Source organism: Strongylocentrotus purpuratus, unplaced genomic scaffold, assembly GCF_000002235.5.
Source record: "Strongylocentrotus purpuratus isolate Spur 01 unplaced genomic scaffold, Spur_5.0 spur5_scaffold_9, whole genome shotgun sequence".
In the NCBI taxonomy this organism is placed as follows: Eukaryota; Metazoa; Echinodermata; class Echinoidea; order Camarodonta; family Strongylocentrotidae; genus Strongylocentrotus; species Strongylocentrotus purpuratus.
This window is the reverse complement of record NW_022145615.1, coordinates 18,664,832-18,691,468: the sequence shown is the minus strand read 5'-3', so window position 1 is coordinate 18,691,468 and position 26,637 is coordinate 18,664,832. Positions and strand designations below refer to the sequence as shown.

Below are 26,637 nucleotides of genomic sequence, written 5' to 3'. Positions count from 1 at the left end.
TTATTATTCGAAGTTAAGATAATAGTAAAACTTACCTGTACTACTATATTGCACCTGATTAGATATCGTTTACTAGTGGTCCTTGCAGTTCGACGAAGGACGTATTCCATATATTAGCAGGATACCCTTGTCATATGGGTTTGTCTTAAATCAATAACGATCAGTACAGTTAAGGCTATATACAGGTATCTACAGACGAACTTGATGTAAGAAAACAGAGCCTTACACATGTTGAGTGGTGTGTTTTAATTTTATTTACATTCCAAGGCCGTTCCTACGTGGTAGGACTAGGCTAACAATTACGTAATGAGCACACAAATCGTCAATCGTTCAGTACGTGTTCGCAAACTTATTTAGCTTAGCCCGATTGTTTGAAAACACTATACTTACAGCTACTTGCGCCCTCTACATAGCAAACAATGCCTAATCGGTGACCATTTGTCCCCCATGATCCTCTTTTTCTGATGTTAAGTGAGAGCTGATTTGATGAGAAAACCACTATTTATATTCATAATTCTGCAAAGTTCTACAGATTTTGAGGTTGGCTGCAAAAGGGACATTGTATCTTTATGGCAAAGCTTTCATACAGTATAGGTCATATCTTTCTCTCTCTCTCTCTCTCTCTCTCTCTCTCTTTATCTCTCTCTATCTATTCATCTCTCGCTCTCTCGCTCTCTCTCTCTCTCTCTCTCTTTCTACACACACCCACACTCTCTCTCTCACACGCACACATAATTTTTCTGGTTGTCACCATTTCTTTGCTGCGTATTATGTTTCCCACGATACGTTGACCCTTTTCGATATTTCTCTTCGTTCTATTCAATCATTCATCATTACAATGTAAAACTAATTACGACTTTTCATTAAAATGCGTCATTTATAAAGGTGCGTGAGCAAACAAGTCTTTTAGAGGCAACACCGTACCGTTATCACCTGAGCATAACAACAAAAAGGGGTCACCAGCCCTTATTTGCTCCCATATTAGCATTGTTATCAACATTGTCAACAAAAATAGGGCACTGGTTAAACTAATCATGGAAGTAACGGCCGGTACTCCATTTGTTTTTTGTTTTTGTTTTTTTACTCGACATAATTGTTAAATGTGTTATTATTCATAAAAGCATTCTAGATTTATTTTAGCTTAGGTCCGTTTCACCCCCTGATTAAGTGGGTAGATTCAGTTTAATGATTTTATCGAACGCTCGGAGCCAACCTCTTAACCGTAAATAGAGGCCTTAACGAACAAACAAAAATTACTTCTTTATGAAATTAATCTCTCGCCTTCGTTTTATTACTGCGTTCATTTCTTTTAATTTTTTGTAACAAAATTTACAGTTTTTTTTCTATGGAATGATTAAGTTGAAACATAGCGCTCCATGAATCGCCAGGACTAATATAAACCAGATCTAACTAGTACTACGCCTAGAACATACGAGCCATTAAGTTCCACTAGTATTCACCAAATGCATCTCACTGTAATACAAAAGGGTTGATGCGATTCTTCAAAACCGTTGGAATAAAACGTGCAGCCATCAAAATAAGCTCCAGATTTATATATCCAAGCAGACTGCTTGTGGTAGATAACACACTTTTTTTCTTTTTCTCTCCACCATGTCACGTACTTTATTCAACCCTTGTAAAACATCAGACATTCAGGGCCTTTAATGGCCTTGCTTGATTATTGATTTTGAACCAAATGTTTGATCTAACTGTGAAATCAAACATCCCGAAAATGACCACAGCCCATATTTTCTCGGTCAATATATTTCAAGATTTACATTAAAGAGGAGGGAGCCTTTCTTCCGCCGTTGACGCCACTAAGTGCATTTGGAAGTTCTGACGGAATATCTTTCTTTCTTTTTGTTACCCCCCCCCCCCTCCCCACCCTCCCCCATCTCCCCTCCCGTAATAATCTGCTGTAGCCCTTTTCGCGAAAATTAAAGATAAACTCCAGTACTGGTAAAAAAAAAAAATAATAATTCTCATAGAATCAAACGAAACTTACACTGAATGTTCAAGATTACAAATAAATGACATGTGCCAAACAATTTTGGAAGAAAATGTATAGTGGCTAAGTAATGAGCATAGAAAGACAAGGAAATCAAGGTAGTACTAGCCCGACACCATGTGTGTTGTTCCATATATAGCTTTCTATGTGAGTGCTTGTTACTTTACCAAGACTCGGTCAAATTTATTATGATTTTGATGACTCCAGAACCTTGCAGTGCACACCAAAACTTACATGCTACATGATCAACTGTTTCTGATCCTTTCACACCTTTTCTTTCACAATGCAATCGCATTACCAGTACTAAAGTTTATCTTTAAGGTCTATGATTGAGGTTTTCGTTAGAAAGGCATATCTTAATTCCCAAACAAAGCGCTTCAAATCTAATGATCCTGTCTGTGTTAATTAGTAATTAGGGCCTTATCTGGCTGAGGGTCAAGCAAACTTGTGCGAAGCATTTCCACAATGGATGAAACCAAATAACCACATAATGAGATCAGTTAACGTTATTTGATTCTTAAGGCCTTAAGGGTATGTGTGTTTGTGTGTATGGGTGTGGAGAGCGATGTGGAGGGGGTATTTAACTCCCTCTCACCACCCTGAAACTGATACATCTGAGGAGCAGTTCAAGAAACTTTGTAGGCCCACTTATTTTGTTCGCAAGCCTGGATCATTATGATGTTGCTGGCTCATCTCAAATTGTCTTGATGTCTTATTTTTGTTCATGACTGTATCACTTTGAGAATTGCTTTGTACTTGTGTGGACAATATGCCATAGCAATTACCTTATGGAGCAGATTGGATTGATTCTCGTAGGAGGGGACAACAAAGAGGAAGGAGGAGGAAATTGAGAAGAAGAAGAAAAAGAAGAAGAAGAAAAAGAAGAAGAAGAAGAAGAAAAAAAGAAGAAGAAGAAAAAAAGAAGAAGAAGAAGATGAAGAAGTAGTAGTAGTAGTAGTAGTAGTCGTCGTCGTCTTCATAGTCGTAGTAATAGTATATTATTAATTGTAGTAGTAGTTGAAGTAGTAGTAATAGCAGTAGCAGTGGTAGAAGTAGTAGTAGTAGTAGTAGTAGTAGTAGTAGTAGTAGTAGTAGTAATAGTAGTAGTAGTAGTTGCTGATACTGCTAAACCTACTACAAGGCCTAATACGAGAATAGTCATTTGGACGTAGTTTAAAATTTCTGGTTTTCAGTTACAAAGAAATCGAAAAGAAATTTGGCCTGGGAATAATAATGTGTGATTCTTACACACTTTCAGTGTCATACCTCCGTTTATAATCAAGTCAGTGATTGCTAAGTAATTAAGCAAATGACAAGATCACAAATACATTCAAGAAATCAAATTTAGAGCCATTATAAGCATCTCAATCCCCTATATTCTATTCCCTATGTGAACCATGTTCCGATAATGTAATCTGTCATAATACCGCATTCAGTAGGCCTTGCATGATGACGCACAAATAAGGCTGAAGAAATTGCCTTACGTTGAATTCCCGAAAGTCTTTACAATCGTAAAGCGAATGCATTCTTAATATGATCACATAAAAACCTAGTAAAGGTAATATACTTACAACTTCTAGAAGTATCCGATGGTCCGTAATTACAGTTGGATTGTTTGAAAAGAGCACCAATCAGAGTTAATACGCCGCTACAATTCCCTGTGTATTATCCACTCTTGAATTTTGTTCCAAATGGTTTCAGAATGTTGGCCATATAGAGTTATCAACATCGAACTTACAAAATATAATTAATCTTGTTCATCAGGTCTCAAAGTGCGTTACACTTGTGCCATTTATAACTGTGCTCTAATCTTTAAGGTTGGTGTATATAACGCGTTCCTGCACTATGAGTAGGGAACGATCACCGTGTTCACACATTCATACTTCCGATTCAGTCATTCAATGACATTTCGATTAGTACTAGGAAATGATGTAGGCATCACATGACGGTATAAAAGTCAAAGTTGGCACTTAACTTTTGATTGTGATCTGAGCTTGGAATTTATAATTTCATATCATTTTTCATACGTTGGAAAGCTAAGGTCCTTTAAATACCCTTTATTTATTTTAACTAATATCGGACAGATTCTCTGCTTACTGGTGGAAAAATTTGCACCTACTTCAACATGTTCAATTCAATTGAACTTTGATTCTTTTAAGTAGAGAAGACGTAACGAAATAATGAAAACGATATTCATTATGATTATGATGATGACGATGGTGATAGTAATAATGATGATAATGATGTTGATATAGATAATATTTTTTAGTAATAAAAGCAACATAATATCATTATAATGTCATCTTTAAAACAACAAAATGTATCGAAAATCAGTTACGTTGTGCTTAAAAGAATGTGTGAACAGCCTTGTGTAAATAACTGTTCTGGTTTAATCATTACAAAGAGATTCTTATTTGGACCTGCTGGCTTGCGATTAACCATTAGACGGATTATCAATTAAAGTATTAAAGGTATACCTGCCTCGCCTTAGGACGACAGTGATTATGGAATGATGTCATATATCACTGAATTATTACTTGCATCGTTTTGAAACACAGACAGATATAAATGAAGAAAGAGAGAGAGAGAGGAGGGTGGACATAAGTGGGGAGAACAAATGATAATTTGTTGTGGAATGAGATCATATTATTACTGAATTATAATATTGTGATATTCCTGAATTGTAGTTTATTTTTAATTATAATTTGCAGTTACCATGGTTATGGAGATTATAATCTCTATACCTGCACCCTATTTTAAACACAGCAAGAGAGAGAGAGGGGGGGGGGAGGGGTGGGAGAGAGCGGGAGAAAGAGAGAGAGAGAGAGAGAAAGAGAGAGAAAGAGAGAGAGAGAGAGAGAGAGAGAGAGAGAGAGAGAGAGAGAGAGAGAGGGGGGGAGAGAGAGAATAACAATTTGAACAAATGAAGGGGAGATAGAAAGAGACAGACAGAGACGGACAGATAGATAAGGGGAGGGGTTAGGAATTGCCCTTGACAATGCTCATGACCCTCCATTAAAAAAAATGGGGATTTGCTAAATGGCAAAGATAATAATTTTAATTCGTTATCCAACGTCACTAAACAAATTGTGATAGATTTGATGCGGATTATAAACATTATGACAAATGTCATGAATCTTGGTTTTGTATTCTTTTATACACCCCTATATGATCGTCGCCTTCGTCGGTATAATTTCCATTGTGTCTTGACTTGAATACTATGCAAAGATTGTTCTTCTTTTCAGTAACTTACGTAAATTTATGTCATATCTTGACGTTCCAACAAAGAAAATACAAACGAACTTGGTCTCTATAATTATGATGAACGTAAATAAATTATGTTATCTACTTAAATAAACATAATGATATAAATAGGTCCTTTGTGTGGAAAAGCAGACATTGGCCTATTGAATGGGATTAGCTTATTCATCAATTTTCATCTAACAAAAAATCATATAAGGTACTAGATCTTGAAAACACAATTTTTTAAAAAATTTCAACAAATATGCAAATAGTCTCTACTTTTAAAGAAAACATTAACAACTCAATAAGGACTAACATATAAATGAAGGAAAGAATACATAGATAAGTAAATAAAAGAATCAATCAATGAATAAATAGAATAGGCCTAAATAAATGATTAAATTAATCAGTTAATCGATACAGTTATCAATTTATCAGCCAAGTCAATCAAACATGGGGGGGGGGGGGACTGAAAGCGCTTTATGTCGTCACACACAGAGCTAACTATTTTATTTGTTTAGGAGAATTCCCAGCAATTCCCTCCACAAAGACCGATTTATTTTTAATTTACTGAAAATAAAAACGTATGATATGTAATTTGATCAGTAATCGGATTTTTAAACAAGTAATCACATATCCATAACATGGCTGGATTTCCTGGCAAACGTATATGATTCTAAAAATCCATACTTTTAGGGATATGTTTTTTTCCTATATGTTCATGTAGTCGAATAGAAAGAAAAAAAAGTTTTTCCTTTTAACTTTGTTGTGCTTTAGCTATAAGAGGGATTGGGCAAATAATAAATGATCAAACCATTTTCTGTATATGCAGCCCGAACTTTCCGTGGTTAACTTATTTCATTTATTATAAACTATAAAGCGAAGTTGCAAACATAATTACTTATTTATCAAACATAATTATTAACAAAGCAAGACGACGATGAATAAAGCGAATAATCATTTGTTATTCCGAGGATGACATTCAGTGAAATTTCCCCTGGCCAAATTATCTCAAATAATATATCGAACAAAGAAGAAAATATATAAATTGTTTACAAAGAAGAAAATATATAAATATGTTTACAAAGAAGAAAATATATAAATTATATAGAAAACAAAGCCTACGATTAACACAGTGGCGTAGCTTGGGCTCAGTCATTAGGTTGGGCGGGGGGGGGGGGGCGGGGTGGGGGCATCAGTCTTTATATCTACATAATATGTCTATATCAGCGTTTGAGGGGTTGAAACGTTTTGGATAATGCACCTCTTACAACAGATCGTGTTGTTGCCCCACGTCACTGATTCACATATTATAATCCTTGACGAGCGTTTTCGGGCAATCTATATTATCTCACGTTCTTTTTCCATTTCCTTCATTGCGTCACCTTTCTCTCACCTCTTATTTTTGGCCATTCGATTGTTGGGACACAATTAATGAACTAACATGACTAACGGACGATAAACAAACACACATTTAAACGCATGATAAATCTAATCCGCTGCATCTTCAAAAATGTGTTGATAAATGAATTATGCTATAAATGCAGTGACTATTTTGAAACGTAAGGGATAATAGGATAAGTGATAGCCCGGATCACGGAATGATGTACACGACCCTACAATACTGAAAGTCACAGCCTCGTAAACGTTTAATTCAGCTGTTATCTGATACTTCCGTTTAAAAAAAAAATATCTGACTCATCATATATATGCCCCAAACATTTACCATGATCATATTCATTCATGAACACTCCGACAATGAGTTTGCGTTTTGAATTTGAGCCAATTTACCAATGATAACGAATCTATGAATCAGTAATAACTAATAATGATCACCGAGTGGACATACACTGAAATTTGAAAGCGATCAAGCGGGAAAAAATAATAAATAAAGGCCCACATGATAAGAGCTTTAAAAAAAAAATCATATTCTCCATGAAAATGAATGAAATCGCCTGCGACCCTTTTGAGTCTCTAATGACAATTCCCATCAATGAATAGAGCCTATAAAGGCCTACCCCCCCCCCCCTCCCCCACCTCTATATGCATCCCCCGGGATGCATCCAAGGGGGAAAACCTGCCCTACTCCCTCCATGCAGATCGTGTTGTTGTAGGCAAATTTGTTACACTTAGGAAATATCAGGATTTACAATAGAAAATCTCCTTTATATCACATATTATTTGGAATATCTAGTGAACACCTACATCGCAAGAAGGAATCACAAAGGTAAGCAGACATTTTGTGGGCAAATTGTTTATACTAACACTGTTAAAAACTATCGAATCTTTTTGAAACTCCCGCCTTTTTGTAGTGGCGCCACGTCACTGCAACCATGGCGGCCTCCGCTCCGGAGCAATTAGGCAACGAAACAGAAGATAATTTTATGACTGTCAGTCCAGGGAAAAAACAATCAGCAAAAAGACGAAGAAAAGAAAGTAGAGAAGTGGAAACACTTAAAATGCACGATACTTCGAATTCGGATAAAGAAAATGATACTTTCTCAACCCCCAAACCACCTGACTTAAAATGCTTTTTAGTCCCAATAGACAAAACGAAAAATCTAAACAATCTGAATCTCCTAGTGATAGCTAAAGCTATACATGCAGTGGTGGGCAATAATCCAGTGGAATTCGTGAAGCATGTAAGGAATGGAATCATGGTAAAGTGTAAAAACTCCAAGCAAATGAGAAGTGTGAAAGAAATTGAAAACATCGGAAATATCCCCGTGAAGGCGGAAGAGTTGAGAAATTGGGTGAAAGGAGTGATATATGGTATCCCCATCGAAATGACAGAACGAGAAATCCAAAATGAACTGACTAAACAGAAAGTTGTGGGGGTTAAAAGAATGATGAGTAGAAGAAATGACAAAAAGAAAATGGTTCTCAAGGAAGAGAAGACAAAATAAAAGAACCAATTCCCACTAGGAATATCATTCTATCATTTGACCGCACCAACCTCCCCTCTGAAATAACGTTTTGTTACCAATTATTTAAGGTTAAACAATTCTTTCCACCCACACTCAGATGTTTCAAATGCCAACGTTTCGGCCACGGAATAGCACAATGTGAATCCAAGCCCAGATGTGTTCGCTGTGGGGAGACGCACTCCTTCGACGAATGTCCCCACAAAGAAACGCCAAAATGTGTAAATTGTGGAGGCGAACACTCTGCGGCATATTTGGGATGTCAAGAAGCCCAAAAAGCAAAAGAAGTGCAAAGAATCAAAATAGAAAAAAAAGTAAGCTATGCTCAAGCTGCCAAAGTTTGGAAGAATGATCAAGATCAAGCAATGGATACAAACCAAATCCAACACGCTCCTCTTTCACAAGAAAGACAAGCGGTAGACTTTCCGGTACAGATAAACAAACAAACACCCCAGATAAAAGAATCTGAGAAGGAAATTAAAACTTATCCCAAACAACTAAAACAAAGCGAAGGCAGACAACAAAACAGAAATACGAAAGAAAATACTGCACACCAAGATTATTCTGGAACCACGCAGTATGTTCATGAAGGAGGAGAAGTTTGTAAAAATGAGAAAAACTTCGTTGTCAATGCCAGTAATGAAGAAATAATTTCATTTATTGTATATATTCTTGCAAATTTTAATCAAAAGAAAGATAATCCAATAAGCCTGATTGTAGGAGCAGCTCTCAAATTTTTCAATCTCACTAAAGAAATGTTAAATGAACAAAATGTTATTGACCTGGTATTTTAGTCTGTTCGCCTCCGTGACCCTAAATATACTGCAATGGAATGCGCAGGGCATAAATGGTCACGGAGACGAACTGAGACTTCACATTAATAATAGACAAGAAATAATTCATTTAATTTGCGTGCAAGAAACTTGGCTATTAGAAAACGAAAATTTTGATATAAATAATTATGAAGGAGTTTATAGAAATAGAAAAACAGGCATACGAGGTGGATGTGCTATATACTTCCATAATTCGTTAGGACATAACAAAGTTACAGAACATGAAGACATAGAATGTCAAACGGTGAATATATATTTCAATCAATGTATATACACAGTGGTGAACTTTTATAACCCATGTAAAAAGATAACACCACAGATATTGGATAATATAACAAAAAATGCAAAAGAAGCTAAAAGAAAAATTATATTAGGAGACTTTAACGCACATAATACTTTATGGGGTAGTGACAAGACCGACGGAAATGGAAAAATAATCGAAAAATACATGTTGAAACATGATTTTACGATTTGTAACCTTGGGGAAGGTACAAGAATTGACCATAGAACGACAAAGCGTTCAGCATTAGATTTATGCTTTTCATCTCCTAATATTTCCCATAAGATTTCTTGGAACGTAGAATCTACCACTTTAGGAAGTGATCATTTTCCTATATTGATAGAAATAGGAAATCAAAATGATCTTCCAAAGATTGATCCGGAAGAAATAAATTGGTCACTTGCTAATATTAATTGGGAAACATTCCAACAAGCATGTGAAGAAGAGATGATAAATATAGACGAACATAATGTAGAAGAAGCTTACATTATATTTGTAGAAACTTTGAATAACATAATGATACGTCTAGGAAAAGTGAAATCAAAAAGAAGACAAAATCCTGTTCCCTGGTGGAACAAGGAATGTTCACAAAGTATAAAAGAAAGAAATCACCTAAGATATTTAGCAGAGAAAAGAAAAACTGGAGAGTATGTAGAAGATTACCTGATAAAGAAAGCAGAAGCACAAAAGATCAAAAGACAAGCAAAACGAGACTATTGGATCACCTATTGTAAGGAAATGACTCGTTTCACATCAATGACAGACATTTGGAATATGATACGTAAAATAGAAAATAGTAAGACTAATAAGAAAAATAAAAACATTAAATCGATAATATACGAAGAGAAAGAAATAATAAATCCTCAAGAGGTTGTAAATGTGATGGCTAATCATTTTGAAAATATTAGTGAGAGTACAATAATAAACAATGAAGCCGAAAATATAGTTAAAGAATATATTATGCAAGAAAATGTAAATGACGATCAAGAACAACGTAGAAATCAGTCTTTGAATCAAAAATTTACTATGCAAGAATTCAATCAAGTCCTGAAAAATCAAAAAGATACAGCACCAGGAAAAGATAAAATTGGATATGAAATCTACAAGAAGTTACCAGTACAGATTAAAAATAAAATGTTAAAAATTATGAATAAGATTTGGGAAAGTGGAAACATCCCCCAACAGTGTAAACACGGAATCTTGATACCGATACTAAAAGCAGGTAAAGATCCACAAAAACCATCATCGTATAGACCAATAACATTAACTCCCATCTTTATAAAGATATTGGAAAAGATGGTTTATAGAAGACTAGATTGGTATTTAGAAAATAAAAGTATTTTTCCGAGCATACAGAGCGGATTCAGAAAAGGAAGAAGCTCTACAGATAATATTATACTACTTGAAAATAGTATTCAGCAAAGCTTAGGGAACCATGAACATACTCTAGTCTGCTTTATAGATGTAACAAAGGCATACGATAAGTTGTGGTACAATGGTTTATTATATAAATTACTCAAATTAGGAGTGAAAGGAAACATGTATACATTTATTCAGAACTTACTACAGAAAAGAACCTTCCAAGTGAGGAATGGACAGACATTATCTAAAATATCTACCCTAGCCAATGGATTACCACAAGGAAGTGCCCTTAGCCCAATTTTATTCAACATTATGATGCATGATATACCATTGGAAAAGGAAGTGAATTTATCATTATTTGCAGATGACTGTGCTATATGGAAATCAGGTAAAAATGAAACGTTTGTTCAAGACAAAGTTCAAACATACCTACATCGGTTAAATGAATGGTTTAAATACTGGGGAATTTCAATATCTCATGAAAAAACAGTTTCGCTTCTATTTACAAATAGTAATAAAAAATGTGAACTGAATCTTGAAGGAGTACCCTTGCCTTTTGTACAGGAGCACAAATTCCTAGGCTTAATGTTTGATAAAAAATTAAGTTGGAGACCACATATTCAGGATATAGTAAAAAGATGTAAAATAAAATTGAATATTTTGAAGAAAATAACTGGTATATCATGGGGAAATGACTCCCACTCTATGCTTATTGTATATAAAGCATTAATACGTTCACTATTTGACTATGGATGTGAAGCATACGATTCAGCTTCAAACTTAGTAAAGAATACGTTGAACTCAGTACAATATCAGGCTTTAAAAATTATAACTGGTGGCCCTATTGGAACTTCATTACAATCCCTGCTTAAAGAAACAGGAGAAGAACCACTAGATATAAGGAGAAAAATGCTGACGAATAGATATTATTTTAAAGTGAAATCTACTCCCGAACACCCAGTCCGAAAATGTACAATCAACTGTTGGCAGTATGAAAATCTTAAAAAAAAGAAAGGAAAAAAGCCCTTTGGTTTTAGAATTCTAAACGAGAAAATAGTTCAAGAATCGGATGAAGTTGAAGAAAACAGACCAATACCATTTCCACCATGGCATTACATTCCACCCACCATCTCCACTGAATTACATACTTTAATCAGCAAGAATGACAACCCACACTATCAAAAAGCCAAATCTTTAGAAGTAATAAACACTAGATATAAAACACACCTACATATATACACAGACGGATCTAAAGATCCTAAAAGAGGCAACGCAGCAGCAGGCTTCTACGTACCAGCGATGAAAATTCATGAACAGAAACGATTACACAATGACACATCGTCATACAGGGCAGAACAAGTAGCCATTATTATGGCATTAGATTGGATTGAAAACTTGAATATTTATGTTGGTATAGTTATTCTTTCAGACTCTCTGAGTACAATAAATGCAATAGAATCGCAGATAAAAGAAAATTTCGTAATAGAAATACTGATAAAAATAACACATCTTCATTATAGAGGTATAAACATAACGCTAGAATGGATCCCATCTCACTGTGGACTAGTAGGGAATGAAGTAGTAGATAGTTTTGCTAAGAGAGCATTAAAGAAAAACATAGAAATTAACAATGATCTTAATGTACAAGAACTGAAATCAATACTGAGTAAAAGAGTACGAGAAATTGGGGAAGAAAGATGGAAAACGATAGAATCACCTTTAAAACGATTTGAGAATCATTCATGTATATCAATCAAGGTAAACAGATACAGTGAAGTAATATTACATAGATTGAGAATGGGTGTTCTTCAACTGAACCAACAAAAGGCTAAAGTGGGTTTAAGTGAAACAGAATATTGTGATTATTGTAACATCAGTGAAACAGAAGAACATTTTATATTTTATTGTAATAAGTATATCATTGAACGAGCAATGCTTTTATCAGATTTAGACACCAAAACAATAGAAGAAACAAAAAGAATACTTTTCAAGTTTTCACAGAAGGCTCAATATGCCATCCTACTATATATCCATAGAACAGGTCGCTTCAAATAAAACAAGAGACCTAATAAGTTTACCTACAAGTAAAGTAAAATAAGCCAAAAGTACTTCTTTCCCTATCGTTTCTTTAGGAGATTCTCATAAAGAGAATAAAAGGAGGAATAAATAAAGAAATATAATGTATGTAGGTATGTAATATATAGGCCTATATAGGCCATATATAATATTAAATAAAGACGTTAATTTTTCAATTGTTCTATTTTTATGCATTGATACTAACAAAGAGCCCACTTAAATGTTTGCTTACAAATAGTGATAATGTGATAAGATTTGTATATCAATTTACTTGAATGGATTGGAAATTCGGTTTCAGGAGCGCCCCTGTACGATGTGTCTCAATTTATAGTGTTTCTGTGTTTCTGAGTGGTCTAGGCACCGTGCGTTATAAAATTAAAAGATCACTGCGCACGCACGCCGAGTAGCCGAGAAGCCTGTTTCACATCGGGCAAAGCTAGTTTTTCCATGCCATCGAAACCGGGCTGACCAGATGAAACTTTAAAAAAAAAAAGCAGAAACACGAAGTTGCAAACCATCCAGAGACTCCTAAAAAAATTGCGTTACTTTTTAATTATATCATTACAAATCTTTATCCTCAGTTTTCTTATTTATAACTGATTTTCCTTATAAAATTAAAAATAATTATGGCGTATATATGAACGCCAATAAACAATTACCCAACAACAACAACAACCCTCCATGCAGAAGAGTCAACTAGGAAGAATATTTGTTTAGATCGAGCTTTAACTATCTGTTAATGTTCCGGGGGAAGGGATATAATTACCATTCTCCCAGGCCCCACCCAACCAGGAAAAAGAAGGTCCCATGCACCCCCCCCCCCCCCCCAAAAAAAAAAAAAAAAAAAAAACCACCCCACCTCGAACGTTTGATACTGATCGAATCGGGTATCGTCTTTTTATCCCCTCGATGTTATTAAAGTGAACATCCAATTATTAGTCATGATTCAAGTCTCAATACCAGGATTTCGGCAGGTTGTCAGCGATGATGAGAGGCCTTATACGGTGAGATATTGTCTTTAGTGAAACTATAAAGTCTAAATGTTGAAAATAAGGTGTTTTTGGAGGACTGTAAATTTGTGTACAGTCCCAGGCGTTAAAAATTGTGTTAGTTCGTGTGTCGAGTAGAATTGGTTGCAGGGATAATTTCCTAGAATCCTAGTCCTACACACATAGCAGCATACTATCCTGGCTGTGCATTAAGACGGGTATCACTCTCCTGTAGTACATTCACGCAATATTTTGTAAAACCTGCCATAGACTATGATACTTTCAAATGTTATGATAAACAATCACACGTCATTTAGCATTGACTGTCTAATCAGTGCTTTGCTAGAGTGATGTTCAATGTTGTTTAATTTACAATAGATCTAGATTCTAGGCCTAGACTGTCAATAGTACAAATAAGTGAAGAATGGAACTTACAAGTTTTGTTGGTGAAAATTTCCTTGGTTTTGCAGATATTTGATTTTGAGTGGATTTGATTTTCAGTGGACAACAAAAGCTGATTAATTTGATGCTGACTGTTGGAAAAAAAGGTGTGGAAAGTGTCACTGACTGTTGCAGAATTCAGCAATACTTCCTGCTCCTTTTTACATGTACATGTATGCAAGTGTTAATTGAAAGAGCACCCCAGCCTTGAATGAACTTCTGGTGATGCTTGACATCACAAACCACAATTAGAGGTTTTTGTGTAAATATGATTCATGTGCAAGGTAAACAAAGCTCTGTCATTCATGTAATTGTAAACAAAAATCCTAGATTCCTGGCTATTGAAGGGGGTTACATGTATGAAACCATATTCATTCTCTAAATCAAATAAATATGCTATACATGTACACATGTATGGCTCAAGAAATCAGATTTTTATTTCATTAACAAAAATATGTGATTTTAAAGATAGATATTATAGTTTTAGATAATTTGCTGCAGAAAACAAGTAATAGATAAGTTGCTTTATTTTTCATACAGGTGTATCAGATCAATGTTAAAGTATCTGGACGAATTCATTCGGTTGACAAGAGGTACAGAGAGTTCCATGCCCTTCATAAACAGGTTTGTTGAATTACAGAGCTGAATTACAAACCTGGCTGTTCTTTCAATAGAGTACCGAAGCTGTGACATCATTTTTAAAAAAAAGAATTTCTCAATTATTTTTTTCATTTTCCGAAAGAGCATCAAAAATAATGTCCAAATGTCGAAAGCCAATTGAATATGTTAAGTATTGGCTGAGATATGACCCTATAGGAAATCGTTTTATTCAGATGGTCATATCTCAGCCAATACTTAACATATATTCAATTGGCTTTCAACATTATTTTTGATGCTCTTTCGGAAAATGAAAAAAAAATTGAGAAATTCTAAAAACAGATTTTTGATGACGTCACACTTCACCACTTTATGTCAAGTTGTTAGAAGTTTAGTTGTAACAGGAGGGTTTTTTATGTTACGTTAAGTATAGTAATTTAAAAACACTGCATATACCAGAATTATTTTGTAGTGATGACAAATTTGTCATAAACACTAGTGACATAATGATATATTTCATGGAGGAATAATTATTTAGTATTTCAATGTTAGAAGATTGTTTACACCTTTATCCTAAGTTGTTGTAGAATTTTCAAAGAAGAGGGTTACTCGTAAAACTCCATATTAAGTCTTGAGTCTCTTGACCAGCATAATTTCTTGTCAAAAGAAATGAACTAACTAGCTATTTTGCTTCATTACTGTCTTCTAAAAATGCTCAAGATATGACATTACTTCCCAATGCTTGACTGCTCATCCCTTTTTTTTTTTTTTTTTTCTTTTTTTTTTTTTTATACTGTTTTTTTGAGTGGAGTATTTTGTGTGTTTTGTATGTTTTGATTTGGTTGGTTTATTCTTCAATTTTGTTTGCCCTTTTTAAAATCTTTCTTTGTTTTTGCTGCATTCATGCTGTTCACTGCATTTCCCATTTGTTATGATCAATTCTTAGGTGAAAAAGAAATTTGACACACCTGACTTTCCACCAAAGAAAGTACGGCAGCTCAGCTCCAGAGGTATGGAACATCGGAGAGTCACCTTGGAAGCTTACCTTCAGGTGAGGGAATACAGTCATGTACATTATAAATTAAACTTGTCTATCAATAGGTATGTCCTCATCAGCTCGAGATTGCCAAATAGCCAGCTTTTTCTCATTTGGGAAATAATCCAGAAGTTACAAAACGCGTTTTCATCAGCTGGAGACTCGGCTCGGAACTTGATACTCAAGCCCGGGATATTGGCTTGAGATATTTTGCTCAGCATTTGCGCTAGTGCGAGTCCTCGGGCTGGTGAAGACGTACCGGACAAATAGCGGGATATTTTGCAAACTAGCCCAAGATATCTTAGGATGATTTTCTCGACCAATATCCCGCTAATTGCAACTTCGAGCTGATGAAGATGCAAATTAACTAGATAATTTGCAATTGGGATTGTTAAAATAGCGGGATATTTGGCAATCTTGAGCTGATGAAGACAGCCCTAATTAGGCCACTGTAGAAGATGTGTAGCTACAAGTAAAGGGAGCACAAGGTTGCATACCACTTTACAATTTACATGTAATTAATGCCGCTCTTCTTTATGTTCATAATTTTTTAACTTATTACATTTTCACATTTAGAATTACATGTTTTGCACATGTAGAGGATTTTTTGCAAATAATATCACTTCAAAATATATCTTTTATTATCGTTATTCTCCCATCCATTCTAAAAGGGTTAGGCTCATGCAAAAGCAAAAACATGCATTTATACTTGTCAGAACATTGCTAACTATGCAGCCAAAATGGTGAAATTTTAGTGAGTAAAATTAGTTTAATATTGGATCACGATTATGAATGCAGTGAATACTGATATTTAGTACAGCCTATTGCGTTCTGTGTGCAATTTGATATGTATTGTTTTCATTTACTGTCTGCCAGGAAAAGGGATTATCTCTCTCTCTCCCTCTCTATCTCATCTCTATTTCACCTCCCTCTCTTTCTCTCTCTCTCTCTCTCTCTCTCTTTCTCATTCCCTTTCTCACTATTTTTTAAATATTTTGTATAAGAACTGACCTACATTGTACATGAGGTTTGCTTGAAATACTTGCATGGAGATGTTAAACAGAAATTTATATAAGCACATTAGCATGACTCCACAATTTTAAATTGATTCACAGTTAGCTATATAAAGACTTTCAGGGTAATATTGTGAGAGTTATAATTAATAACAGCATGATTACACTCTTTAATTTCAATTTAATAGAATTGTTTATTTTCTCATTTATCATAGGGCCTACTGGACAAGGACTCCATTCCTAAGTCATTGTTAACATTCCTGCGTGTGAAGAATTTCAGAGCCGTTAGCTATGAGTGAGTAATGAAATGTGTCTTTTTGATTTAATCCATTGAATTGATTGAATTATATTTCATGTTTCGATAATGATGTAGCCTTATGAAATATGGACCATCAGGTTTCTTTCTTTCTTCCTTTCTTTCTTTCTTTCTTTTTTTTTTTTTTTTTCTTTTTTTTTCTTTCTTATATAGTTATTTTGTGCCACTTCCATGATCTAGACTCTAACCAGCCTGATAAGTGTACTATTCTCCACTGCTGTTGCATATATCCAGCATCTATAATATAATCATGTGATGGAGTCTGCATTTTGAGGGATGCTCAACCCCCCCCCCCCCCCAATCCCCCCAAAGCATTTTATCAATGAGCATAAGGTGTATTCAGTGAAAGGACATCAATGGAAATTAGTATTCACTGTTTGCATTCATGTTTATAGGTCTGCTTGTAGTTCTGTGAAAAGTTATGGCAATAAGCGTACTATTTGATAGTGTGAAAGGTGCCCCTACCTTAATTTAATCATTTACTCAATTAGATGCCATTTCTGGAGAAAGTGAAAGAACATGTTCAATTGTTGTTGCATCAGTGTGTTTTCTTGTTTTTTGTTTTCCTGTACGATTTTACTATTCCTGTGTATTCAAGTTCTTTTTTATCTTCTTCTAGATTTCTCTCTGTTTTACAACTTGTACTTATTTTCTATGATCTTACACCTGGGGGGTGTTTCACAAAGATTCCTAGTCGAAGTTAACTCTAAGTTGGACTTAAATATTTGGAGAGCCATTTGTAGCCTACTAGCCGTATAATGAAATATGAAGTATCTTAGACTTTTTATTAATTCCACATCAAGAACATGACATCTCCCATGATAATAGAAAATATAAATGATCTGAATCAACATTATATGCTTCTTAAAATAACTTTTACAAAATATTTACAAGGATGCTAACGGCTTTCCATAATTGTTAAGTCCAACTTAGAGATAAGTTCAACTTCGGATCTTTGTAAAACACTCCCCAGGGTGTAATTAGTCCTAACATTGTAAGCTTTCAAATATTTGTTGTCTTAAAGTGGAAAACAGCAGCCAAGAATTCCTGAAATCAATATACATGGACAACCTTTCATTGCAACTCGCACTTCAAAATTAAAATATACCTCTTCAAAATTGTACACCAACGATATTGCCCCCCCCCCTTTTTTTCTTCTTTTAAAGGTACTATGTCCCATTTGCAGCCAACATCAAATTCTGTAGAACTTTGCAGGAATTATGAATATGTCATGTATGTCCTATCTTTGAAATGTTAACGTTAACAGAGTCCTATTATTCAAACTATGCAAGGAAACCCGTTATTTTCCCACTTACGGTAAAGAAAGTTTCAAGCCCTTTTGTTTTGAGGGAAGTTCTAAATTAGTATTATCTTTCAAATGCCATTGGAATTTAACCTTTTCATTTTTTGGGGCCTGCAAATAGTACCTTTATTTTAAAGAGGAAAACAGCAGCTAACAACTCCTGAAATCAATACATGGACAACCTTCCCATTGCAACTCGTACTTCTAGATTTAATATACCTCTTCAGAATTGTTCACCAACCCTTTTCTTCTTCTTTTAACCAGTAGAATGTCTAAGACCTAGAAATGGTCAACTTTTTAATCTTTTTCTGGGTGGACACAAAATCACAAGGGAAGGAATAGATGACTGATTGCTACCCCTTAATCGTATTTAACTCAGCCCCTTGAGAGATCAAGGAATCTAACCAGGGCTGGGCCGGGCCTCAAATTACTATCCAATTTACAGTTTGCCGGTTCTAAGATTGCACATAATTGGACTAGAATCAATGATTGGGTGTATCACAAAGTGTCGGAGCTAGTCGTGCTGTTTTTTGTTGGAGAGAACAGGAGAGAAAATAGATATATAAGGGATTTTATTTTTATTTTTGTAATGCTTTCAATTCTATTTTTAATCGAGTCCCCGTCTAAAATGCAATTTTTCAAAGAAATCAGAGAAAACAAGAAAACACAGTTCTATCTCTTGGGTATACAGCCCACAAAGGGCAAGGTAACTCATATTCATGATCTACAAACTAAGAGAAGCAGAGCAACTAGCAAGAATATAAGATAGCATATCCTGACCTACTTTCTTTTTTTCCGTATTAGTATTATTTTTTCTGATTTCTTTGAATTTATTTTATTTTAGATCTTGAAATTGATCAAAATAGAATAGAAAGCATTATTATAATTTGTTTATCAAGGTATACCCCTTGACTCAAACAAAAGATTTACATGTACATGTACATGTAGCTTGTAATCAACTTAGAGACAACTTGGGACTCTAAATTTAGCTCTCTCTCTCTCTCTCTCTCTCTCTCTCCCTATTTTCTTTAATATGTCAGCTTTTCCACCTGTGGGCTTTTGCAAGGCATATATTACATGATTTTGTTCCATTTCCCCATTTCTACATATAGTGGCTATTTGTAGGAAATTATATTTAGGGGGAAGGACGTAAAAGAACTCTTTGCACAAGTGGGGGTTTTCTGGAGAAGCTATTCATAACAAGCATTTCTGCTTTCTTAGCAGTCGGGTAAAAAAAGGACTACTACATGTGTAATACCATAATCATGATGTACACCTGTAAACTTCATGCCTTTTTGTTTTTTTCTCCCTTGTGTGTATTATTTGGACAAAAATTGTTGTACATATTCATTAACTTACACTTGATATGTGAATGTGCAGCATTTGACTTGCTAAATTTTTTGTTGTTGAAAATTATGCTGTATTTTTATCTCTTTGGTGTTAGTGTTGTTAAATGTATTTGTAAACTTGTGTTGTTGTTGTTATTCTTATTTTTCAATTTTCTAGTTTAACTGAGCAATCTGTCAGTGCTTTATTATGTTTATATTTTAAAGATTAAATCATTTTGACACTTGCAATTATTTTTATAAAGCCATTTAGTTACTAAGCCCAAGACTAATCAGATTAAAAGCTGTCAGAACAACTGTCATTATCATGATGATTAACTGGTATACTTCCGATCCCGCATGTCCAATTTGCATTTAACACATCTTTGCTACTATTGTTTGAATATATAACGTGGTATTTAATCATTTTGATTTGTCCTCACAGTTCATTGGATGATTTAGATATAAAAGAAACTTCAACGTGAGTGGTTATTATTTTTTTCCCTCCCCTCAGTATGAGTAACACTCATATTTTCAAAATTCTAAATTTAGATTCATCATCATGCAGCTATTTAGTTACTAAATTGATTTTGCACCTTTGCCCTACAGCATTTTGTTGTTTAATTTTTTCATATTACTTGAAATCATAAGTGACTTGCATCATGTAACTAACATTCTTCCAACTGAATGAAATAGACATGTTCTTGCAGAAGTAGAATGTAACTTACATTTTTTTCTCCCTCATGAGTAGCACTCTTATTTTCAAAATCTAACACTGCTCCATGATTTAGATTCATCATCATGCAGCTAACATCGATTTGACAGCATTTTTTTTTTGGTATTCTTCATTTGACTTGATATCATAAATAACTTGCATCATGTTACTAACATTCATCCAACTGAATGAGTGGTTATTTTTTCCCTCATGAGTAGCACTCTTATTTTCAAATATCTAACACTGCTCCATGATTTAGAGTCATCATCATGCAGCTAACATTGACTTGGCAGCATTCTGTTGTGTTATTCTTCATTTGAATTGCAATCATTAAAGAGAAGGTTGAGTTCTGGGAAGAGGTGAAAAATAATTTGTGAGCATTACTCATTCTTATTATGCAAGTGTGGAAGAACATCAGTTAAGACATGTTCCCTGAAAAGCATGGCTCTTCAAATGCCTTCATATTCTAAATATGCATGTAACATCGTAAATATCGGGGGGGGGGGGCGGCTTTTTACGCCACGTGTTTGTGTAGTCCCATATACATCTTTCTGTGCTAGTGTTTGTAACTTTACCAAGACTTGGCCAAATTTCTTATCATTTTGAATGATTCCCGAACCTTGCAACACACACAAATTCTTATATGCTAGATGATCAACCTTTTCTGGTCGGTTCCACACCGTTTCTTTCACAATGCAATCGCATGACCAGAACTCAACTTCATCTTTAAAGTAACGTGCATCATGTTTAATACTAACATTCATCCAACTGATTGATTTGTTTTCATCCAACTGAGTTATTTGTTTTCTTCTCCCCTCATGAGTGACACTCATATTTTCAAATATCTAAAACTAGCTGCTCCATGATTTAGATTCATCATCATGCAGCTAACATTGATTTGGCAGCTTTCTGTTGTTTTATTCTTCATTTACTTGTATCATAAGTAACTTGCATCATGTTACTAACATTCATCTCACTGAATGAAATAGACATGTTCTTGCAGAAGTAAAATGTAACTTACAAGTATGGACGTCTAACAATGGTCTGCTTTTGATGCTTTTTTAAATTTGTTAATAACATAGATAAAATTAGCTGTTAAGGGTAGTAACAATAATAATAATAATAGGCATTTATATAGCACCGTCTATCTAGACATTTCTATTCTGAGGCGCACAAATTATTTAATACTTCGGCTTTAGCCTAGCTGCCATTTTGCACTCAATCATTTCAAGTAATTAATTCCTGCCAGGTACCTATTTACCTCAAACGGATGGAGTAGCCTTATTAAAGGACATTAGTGCCGTGTTTGGGATCGAACCACGACCTTCGAATCTCAATTCAAGTGCTTGAACCACTCGACTTCGACACTTCTACAGTATGGATTCATTGTCATTTGTACACATCAGTGGCCAAAATTAAATTTATCAAGTCTTTACTCAACACAAAATGTACGACTATGCGGTACAAGGGTCTGAAAATCAAACTACTTTCTAGGCCTATTTTTGCAATTCATTTTTAAAGTTCTTAATGGTCGATATAATTCCACATTACTAGTTCTAATCTTTAAAGAGGAGTTTTTAGTTGGTATTATCTCTTGTTTACCATAGGATTTGCATAATTTATATTTTCAGCCTGCAAAATGGACAGACTACCTTGAAAGAGTCTCCAAACCTTTCATTTTGATTAAACAGAAGCATTTTTTGTGTCATGGTTGCTACTACAAGAAATACTGTATAGTATTCACCCAGGAATCCAGGGTTAAGTGTTAGAATATTCAGTGTGATTTCAAATGATTTTTTCTTATCATTCATAATCATTTTTGATTTCATTTGAATTATAAAAAATAGAGGAACTTTCCTTTTGCCTGTTCTAATAGATCTGGGGAGTGTTTAACAACTATCCTAAGTTGAACTTATCTCTAAGTTGGACTTAACAATTATGGAAAGCAATTAGCATATATGAAAATATTTTGTATTTTTTGTTGTTAAAGGCATAAAATGTTGATTCAAATCATTCATATTTTCTATTATCAAGGAGATTTCATGTTCTTGATGTGGAATTTATAAAAAGTCTAAAATACTTGAATTTTTGCTTTTGAATGTATTTTATTTTAAGGCTGCAAATGGCGCTCCATAATTTTTAAGTCCAACTTAGAGTTAAGTTTGACTTAGGATCTTTGTGAAACACCCCCCAGATGTGATTTTCTAATTTCGATGGGATGGAGCAAGTGAGAAACAAATATCGCTTGCATTGATATGTTTGTAAAAAAAAAAAAAGTGTCCTCTTACCCCCCCCCCCCCCCCCCCCCCCCCCCCCCCCCCCCCCCCCGCTTATTCAGCGGCTGGCTGAATCATTGCGAAATTTTGCCTGGCTGCGCTGTTTCACCTCTCTCTTGCTTGCCCATCTACATGTATCTCTCTCCCCCTCTCTTTATTTTCTCATCCATACTGCTTTGTTCTTGAGCTCAGTTTCTCACCTATCTTCGTCTCCTCCATAAACACATGTCAAGGGTGTGTTTTATTTACGACATGGTATTCTTTCATTAAGATCCACTAGTATGTGCTGCGTAGGAATCACCACTTTTGGCACCACATATAAACCACAACCATAACTCACCGTAGACCAAGTTGTGATTAATTTGTCATCCTTATTTTATGCTTTTTGTACCATTCTCATTTTTTGTGATGCTTTTGTCGTGCATCATCGATGAAAAGTGATGATTGAAGGCAGGAAGTATTAGAAAACATCACACTTTCATTGATAAACAAGCCATACTTGTATTGGCTTGAAGTGGAACACTCTTCATCGCCCCTCAACTAAGCCTTTACTCTGATTTACTAGCTATCTGTTTATAAATAGAGCACTTTTACTATCCCCCTTATTTATTAATAGTTGTAAATCTGAACTGCAATAAAAGTTTTATTCATAAACGTTGAGTCTAATTAAGAGGCGATGGGCGATGGGATTCAGTGCTACAGGTGTATAATAGAATAACTTTCATTTTATTTCCTAACTACAGGGATATGTTTGTTCTGATGTAAATATGAGATACAATATGGTTCGTTAAAACAATGATTGCATTTTTCAAGTGTGGAAATTCATGTACATGTAAATCAAAGTCTTCTTCTGCTGCTCTATGAATGCTTTATTACAATGATTAAATATTTATGTGAGGAAATAAATCAAAATTCTGTTTGGATTTCCTGCTCCTCTATTAATTACTCTCTGATGGAGAGATATGAAATGGTCATGATTACGTGCACATTGTACAACATGAGCATATACATTACAAGTTCATCATTGTAGGCAAATCCAACCTTGATAGCAAACAACTCTAGAAGAAAGTAAAAACATCAGAGAAGTAGACTGGTCAAAGTTTGAATGAAATAGGACAAAAAATAAGAAAGTTGTGAATTTTAAACATTTGCAATCACTATAGGTGTTGGTTCTTCAAATTGGCTGAACCGATAATGTATCTGTGATTTAGTGGCAGACTTTACCTACAGCATTCGATGAAGAAGAGCTCTGCATTTAATTTTAAAAAAAATAGATATTGTCATATTTTTTCTTTCTGTGAACATCATTTTTTGGGGGGTGTGCTTACTTCTCATTGACATTTTACCTTGTCAATTCAACATACTAAAATAAATTGTATGTATGTTTGAGATTTACTGTTTATGTAACAAAGTTACCTACAACCCTGTATATACAATCTACATCTATTCATAAAAGAAACTTGGGTTGTGTATGTTTTCACTGTGTATAAACATTTGTATGTATTCTAATGTTCTTATAGTTTGACTTTGTACCAGGGAAAGAGTTTTTGTATTTCCACATATGTTTTAAACGCCTGTGTAAAGTAATACAAATGTCACAACAGTTCTTTACATGTAATTAACAAATCTGCCTACTTTAAAATCGATATAGCCTATATATTAAAATGGGATCAAATTGAGTTCCAAGATGAAAGAAATAAAATTTGAAGATCTCAAAAAGAAGGTGAAAGTTTTTTTAATTTGCTATTTAACCTGTCTCAAATATCTGAGAATGAAGTAGAGAAAACAAATAACAGGCATTGTGATTATCATGCTAAAATTTGAAGAAAAGGAAAGGTATGATAAACATTTGTTCATTTGTTTAAATGGTCAGTTTTAGCAAAAGCTCACATTCTTATTATTGATTGAGAATAATATAATAATAATGGTAACAATATTCAATTGCTTTGCATTTTTATTATAACCCCGGTCATTGAATTCAATTGCTATTCCATACATGATACCAGTAATGCACACACTCTGCTCCCTTGGGAGTACTTTAGCCAAGTGCAATTTTGCAAGTGTGCTCTTCCCATTCTACTGTGGGTACCCATCTAACACCTGGATGGAAAGAAGTATTGTACATGTATGTAGCTAGGATGCCTTGCTCAAGGACATAATAGGCCTGTTTTCATCAGCTTGAGATCGCCAAATATTACACTCTTTCTGATTTGGGAAATAATCCAGAAGTTACAAATCGCGTCTTCATCAGCTCGAGACTTGACCTTGAAACTCGAGCACGAGAAATTAGCTCAAGATATTTTGCTCAGCGTTCATGCATAGTGCGAGTCTTCGGGCTGGTGAGGACGAACCGGACAAATAGTGGGATATTTTGCAAACTAGCCCAAGATATCTTGGGATGTTTATCTCGACCAAATATCCTGCTAATTGCAAATTTGGGCTGATTAAGATGCAAATTAACTGGACACAAATTAACTGCGATCGGGATAGTTCAAATAGCTGGATATTTGGCAATCTCGAGCTGATGAAGACAGGCCTATTGTGCGGGGGATCAAACCCACAACCTCCAGTCAAGTGTAAAGTACTCATCTCATACGTCTACAGCACAGTAATGTGAAATTCAAGCCAAGCTGTAGGTGACATGGGTGACACTTGAATGGTTTCCTAAAGTTTTTGTATTGTCTCTTTTTGCAGTCACCAGCCCGTCATGGTTTTCGAAAGTGATCCATTTCTAAACGCGACGCCTCCAGAGGGGGGTATCCCCGATATCTTGGCTGACGGGGTGCGGCAAGGATTGTATGACGACCCTGAAAGTTCCAGTAGTGCATCTTAAAAGGAAATGGACTAAACAGCATGAAATACATTAGTTCTGCAGTGTTGCAAATGTGATGTTTTATATGTAACAAGTGCTCCGGTGATAATTTCATGGCTTTCTTTTGTGAAAGATATAGGGTTAGGATTTGGGTTGCCATTTGGTCACAGTTAGGATGTAGGGTTAGGGTTAGGTATGGAACTATGGGTTGCAATGTGGATTTTAGATTAGGTTTAGGTTTAGGGTTAGTTTTAGGGTTAGTTTTAGGGTTAGTTTTAGGTTAGGGTTAGATTTAGGTTTAGGGTTAGGTGTAGGTTTAGGGTTAAGGTTAGGTATAAGGTTAGTTTTAGGTATGGGACTATGTGTTAATACTTTGGTTTATAGATTAGGTTTAGATTTAGGTTTAGGGTTAGGTTTAGGATTAGGGTTAAGGTAAGGTTTAGGGTTATGATTGGTTTTAGGGTTAGCATTAGATTTAAGGTTAGGTTTAGGGTTAGTTTTAAGTATGGGACTAAGGGTTGTAATTTGGGTTATAGATTAAGTTTAGATTTAGGTTTAGGGTTTGGTTTAAGGTTGGGATTAGGGTTAAGGTTAGCTTTAGGGTTTGGTTTAAGGTTGGGATTAGGGTTAAGGTTAGCTTTAGGGTTATGGTTGGTTTTAGGGTTAGCATTAGGGTTAAAATTAGGTTTAGGGTTAGTTTTAGGTATGGGACTATAGGTTGTAATTAGGGTTATAGATTAGGTTTAGGGTTAAGTTTAGGTAAAGTTTTAGGGTTAGGGTAAGGTTTACCAATTGTCTCTAGGGCAATTAACCATTGAGATGCATTCTCAGTTTTGATCTGTAACACTCTGTTGTGTGCAGAACTTTGAAATATTGTGCGTGTTAGTTATTGCTTTAGAAATGCATATCATGTAAAATATTGTATGTAAAACAAAAACTATATTTTTATATATACCGTAGAGTTAGTTGATATCACTGTGCAATATTTATTGAAGAGACATGATACAGTTAAGCCTAAAATGTACATAGCAAGAAGTTTTATTACTTAATGTAACAAAATAGTTGTAGCTATTTACAAGTTATAAATA

The 26,637-nt window shown here is 34.7% G+C and overlaps 2 protein-coding genes across 4 annotated transcripts in view; one reads left to right on the top strand and one right to left on the bottom strand.

Annotated features, from left to right (window-relative positions):
• The window catches only part of LOC756039 (stAR-related lipid transfer protein 5), a 63,504-nt gene extending 59,492 nt beyond the window's left edge, over nucleotides 1–4,012 (bottom strand). The window contains exon 1 of one of the 2 annotated variants that reach the window (XM_001193210.4): nucleotides 3,580–4,012. The gene's annotated coding sequence lies outside the window, so the exon portion shown is untranslated. Of the gene's footprint in view, nucleotides 1–35; nucleotides 287–3,579 lie in introns of those variants that run through there. The other variant, XM_030976882.1, reaches the window with a different exon arrangement.
• A 9,579-nt stretch (nucleotides 4,013–13,591) lies between these two features.
• Nucleotides 13,592–25,823, top strand: LOC579229 (sorting nexin-24). 2 transcript variants are annotated; one of them, XM_011671275.2, is made up of 6 exons: nucleotides 13,592–13,730; nucleotides 14,697–14,780; nucleotides 15,700–15,804; nucleotides 17,018–17,097; nucleotides 20,192–20,227; nucleotides 25,432–25,823. In XM_011671275.2, exons 1-6 carry the CDS (start codon nucleotides 13,668–13,670, stop codon nucleotides 25,568–25,570), a joined length of 507 nt encoding a protein of 168 aa, XP_011669577.1. In that variant the 5' UTR covers nucleotides 13,592–13,667; the 3' UTR covers nucleotides 25,571–25,823. The 2 variants fall into 2 exon arrangements, with proteins under 2 accessions (XP_011669577.1, XP_784450.2); XM_779357.4 differs by lacking the exon at nucleotides 20,192–20,227.
• Nucleotides 25,824–26,637: the final 814 nt, after the last annotated feature.

Excerpts from the sequence above, each read along its gene's own strand:
- LOC579229 (XM_011671275.2), top strand. The coding sequence starts at position 13,668 with ATGATTCAAGTCTCAATACCAGGATTTCGGCAGGTTGTCAGCGATGAT. Across the intron at positions 13,731-14,696 it reads ATGATGAGAGGCCTTATACG|GTGTATCAGATCAATGTTAA; the intron begins GTGAGATATTGT and ends TTTTTCATACAG. Across the intron at positions 15,805-17,017 it reads CCTTGGAAGCTTACCTTCAG|GGCCTACTGGACAAGGACTC; the intron begins GTGAGGGAATAC and ends CATTTATCATAG.